The 3,779-nt window shown below is 31.9% G+C and overlaps 1 protein-coding gene across 13 annotated transcripts in view; it reads left to right on the top strand.

The window, feature by feature from the left end:
- The first annotated feature begins 2,175 nt into the window (after positions 1 to 2,175).
- The window catches only part of LOC143257407 (uncharacterized), a 32,822-nt gene continuing 31,218 nt past the window's right edge, over positions 2,176 to 3,779 (top strand). For 11 of the 13 annotated variants that reach the window (XM_076516034.1, XM_076516029.1, XM_076516030.1 and 8 more), the window contains exon 1: positions 2,176 to 2,401. In XM_076516034.1, the coding sequence (XP_076372149.1) occupies positions 2,257 to 2,401 (145 nt within the window). In that variant the 5' untranslated portion in view covers positions 2,176 to 2,256. The remainder of the gene's footprint in view (positions 2,402 to 3,779) is intronic. The other 2 variants (XM_076516033.1, XM_076516031.1) reach the window with 1 other exon arrangement.

Here is a 3,779-nt window from a genome sequence, read left to right as displayed (position 1 = left end):
CCTAATTCACGTCTCACTGGATTAAAAAAAGTTGTTTAACTCATTAGCAGTATCCATATATACACACAGACACCATATATAAGGGATTAATTGTTAATTTATTTGACATATTACAATTTGAAAACTACGTGGCTTCCTTAACGTCTGCATACAGACGTAAACCTCTAGGACGTAAATTTTCGGGTTTATTTGTGTCCTATTTTTCACGTACTAATCATGGCCGAAACATAACTGATTATTTTACTAAGATTCTCATATACGCACACATGTTGTAAGAGGTACTATTCATTTTCAAATGTAAAACAAGTAGATTATGAGTGTTGGGTAATTGCTTAAGCTGTGTAGTTACGTATTTCTAGTCATTTATCTTGAGATAGTTGTCGGAGTGTATATTTAAGAATGTGTCTCATTTAACTGGTTTCTTTGGTAGTGGTCAAGTTTGGACTATCTTAAGAAAAACTTTCTTAAACATTGCACGACCTGCTTAGGATGACTCGTACTGAATACAAATAAAAAAATGCCATAACATCAGGTAATAATTATACCAAGTGGTCTGATGGTTTGTGTTAGAAAGGTTAAAAATGATGTACTAGAAACAACTGTTGGGTTTATCCTTTAGATCAGTTGGAAACGTGCAAAGCCACTTAGAAATATTTGTTATGTTCATGGGTTTAGTGTCGGATCAGCTAGAAATGTTTAAAAAATTCGGTGATCCAGGCCATAGGTACAAAAATTTTCAGCGCTTCAGTATGACATCAACCTCAGTTTTCCATTCTGATTTTTCAAGATACCAGGTGGTGATTTGGAGCAACGTCAAGTAGAATTAGGACACAGGCCCTGTGTGTTGGTGCCTAGTGATGTCTTTGGTTTGAAGTTCATAAACTTAGCACTGACCCACCGGAGCTCCCAGTGGCATAGCAATATGTCTACAGACTTAAAGTGCTAGAAACCGGGTATCGATACTTGTAGTGGGAAGAGAACGAATAGCCCATTGTGTAGCTTTATGCTTGACTTCAAATAGACAAAACCTACTGGTGGATCACAATCCTCAAATAAAATCTGAGGACAGCCCTTGTTTATGAGAATAGAAAATAAAATCAGGGGTTTGATTTCCCTCGATGGACTTAACAGCTAGCCTGAAAACATACATTTTCACTCTTTGAGAACAAAAAAGTAAAATATTTAAATGTTTAAAAATTGCCATACGAGCTACAGCTTTCGAGTTAACTCTTTAGTTAGTAATCCACTCTTTAGCTATTGAAGAAGTTAAACTTTCTAGATTCAATCGCAAAACATGACAAATAAATACAATATAAATTCTGTTTCCCAATGTAAAATCGTTCTAAGCCATTGAGATGATGGCCGACAATACGCCTTCCCTGTGAGAGTAAAAGAATGTAGCAAATTCTGTTGTTTTTAAAATGTCTTACTACCACATTTTAGTGGGTTAATTTTTCATCTCAGTTGGTGAGTATTAGCTTGTATTGTGAGCAGTCTGATGTTCAAATCCTAGATGCGGAAGATACAAAAGTATAAACTATAACAGTGTTTAATTGTTTTCTGTACTGGCAGTACAGGAAAATAAAACAGCAATAAATTGTTTGTGTTATTATAGCAATTTGCACTTTTTTGTTGCCTGCGTATTGTGTTTCACCCATCATCAAGGCCCAAGTTGAACGTAAAATGCGGCCTAGCTAACTAATGAAAAAATATTTGAGGTAAAATCCTTATCAATACCATAAATGTAGCCATCGTTTTGGCCGCCAATTTTGATTTCATTCCTTTAAGTTACACATTCAATCCTTTTTTGGCCGAATCGTTTTTTTTATTATGATTATTGGTACAATTACTTATTTAAAATTGTAAATACGTGATACAAAGAAATAAATGGAACAATAAAGATATCAAAATAAATATCTTAAATTATATGCAAGGTACTATCATTTCTTAAAATATTTATATTACGTTTCTTTTGTATGACACGACAGTTATTTTATGATTACATTAATTAAAACAGCAAAAAGGATAAAACAGCTAAAAATAATTTATTTATTTTTGCCTTCCTTTGAAACATTTTGATAATTTTAATTTAATGTGTTTGTAATCACGTAATATATGTAGATTTCCGAGTAATATTATGTTTTCATTTGTTGTCAATAGGGTTTTAAGGTTCACAATTTTCTTTTTCATTTCTCAAGGGCGAGGCATGGAGGCGTATTAAGTTAACTAGCATTGGTAAAACTAAAGTTGATCAAAATGAGTGAAACTTCGTGTAAAGAAAGTGTATCGTCTCCTGTTAGTGATAATATTTCTTCAGAAAAAAGTGAAGAAATATTTTGGAAGGAGAAATGTGAAGTGACAGAAGAAAAATTACGAAAATTAAGACTACTTTCACAAAAAGGTAGTTTGTTCATGAATAATCTTTTATTATGTCATTGTCAATGATTTATTCAAATAAAGTATATATATTTACACTTATAATTACGCCTCTTTGGAAAGTTTTACTCAGTCTGGCAATTTTAATACTACTAATGCTATTAGTAATACTGTTAGTTGTCTTATTACGTTATAATTATGAAGTACAGCTTTATTACTGTTAGTTACAAAAGTAGGGTTAAGGTGTAGAACTTTAAAGAGAACGTATATGTGTGTATAAGATAAATACCTAAGTGATGTAAATTGTAAGTCCACATTACAAGATATTTATAATATTAATAATGAAAAACGTAAGACCGATAAATGCCTTTTTAAATTTATAATTCAGTTATGTCTATGTTTAACCCTTCATACTTGACCATGCACAGCCATCAGCTCACCAATAAATCTATGAAAATTATGATGGCTTGTAATGCCCAAAACAATGTTTCATTATCTGTTTGTATTGGGCACAGCAGAGATGAACTGTTTTGTAGCTCTATGCTTAACAATAAAAAAAGAAATATATTGTATTTGTTCAGTCAAAACAATAAGACATCTTAACATTGCCATTCCATTACTGAACTTTTTCCAATAACTCAGTACCCTCCTTTCTTAGGTAGAAGTCCACCCAGGAGAAAAGTAAATCTTAAAAAGGATAATAATAAACTCGACAATCTATATTTTTCTATTAAATGCTTGGAAAGTGCCAGCCTTCACTCAAGTCAACAGCAACTCATTCTGTAAGTTAATTACTCTGTTAAAAAAAAGGAAACTGTTTTAATTTATGCTTAGCCTATCTGTTCCAGATCATCATGTTATCTTAGTAACACATTACAAACAAAACAGTTTTTGTTGTTAGCTTTATGAGCTTTGAGACTTGCTGATGAATCAGCATAAAACCTTTTTCATCACTAAGTTATAAAGCAGCTTCCTCTAAGAAAAAAATTAACATATTGAAATGGGAAGATTTTTTCTTTGTGTATTGACTCTATTTTTTCTAATTTTTTCATCCCCCGCTGGTACAGCTGTAAGTCTACGGATTTGCAACGCTAAAATCAGGGGTTTGATTCCCCTTGGTGAACTCAGCAGATAGCCTGATCTGGTTTTGCTATAAGAAAAAAAATATACAAAATTATTTTTATAATTTTTTTCATCAGATTTTATAGTTTTTCCCATTACAGAAATTAAATTGTTTGGACAAAAGTTGTCAGAGCAACTCTTATCTCCTTTAAAAATAGAATTTATGGAAATTCTCAATTTCTTTAACCTACAAAAATCTGAGAGGCTCGCATATTTGTGATGCATTTCCAACATTTTTGTTCCACCATTTAGCCATCTGTTTGGATATTCTGATATAACCT

This window comes from Tachypleus tridentatus, chromosome 7 (assembly GCF_004210375.1).
Source record: "Tachypleus tridentatus isolate NWPU-2018 chromosome 7, ASM421037v1, whole genome shotgun sequence".
NCBI lineage: Eukaryota > Metazoa > Arthropoda > Merostomata > Xiphosura > Limulidae > Tachypleus > Tachypleus tridentatus.
The sequence above is the reverse complement of the archived record's forward strand: the minus strand, read 5'-3'. Positions and strand labels throughout refer to the sequence as shown.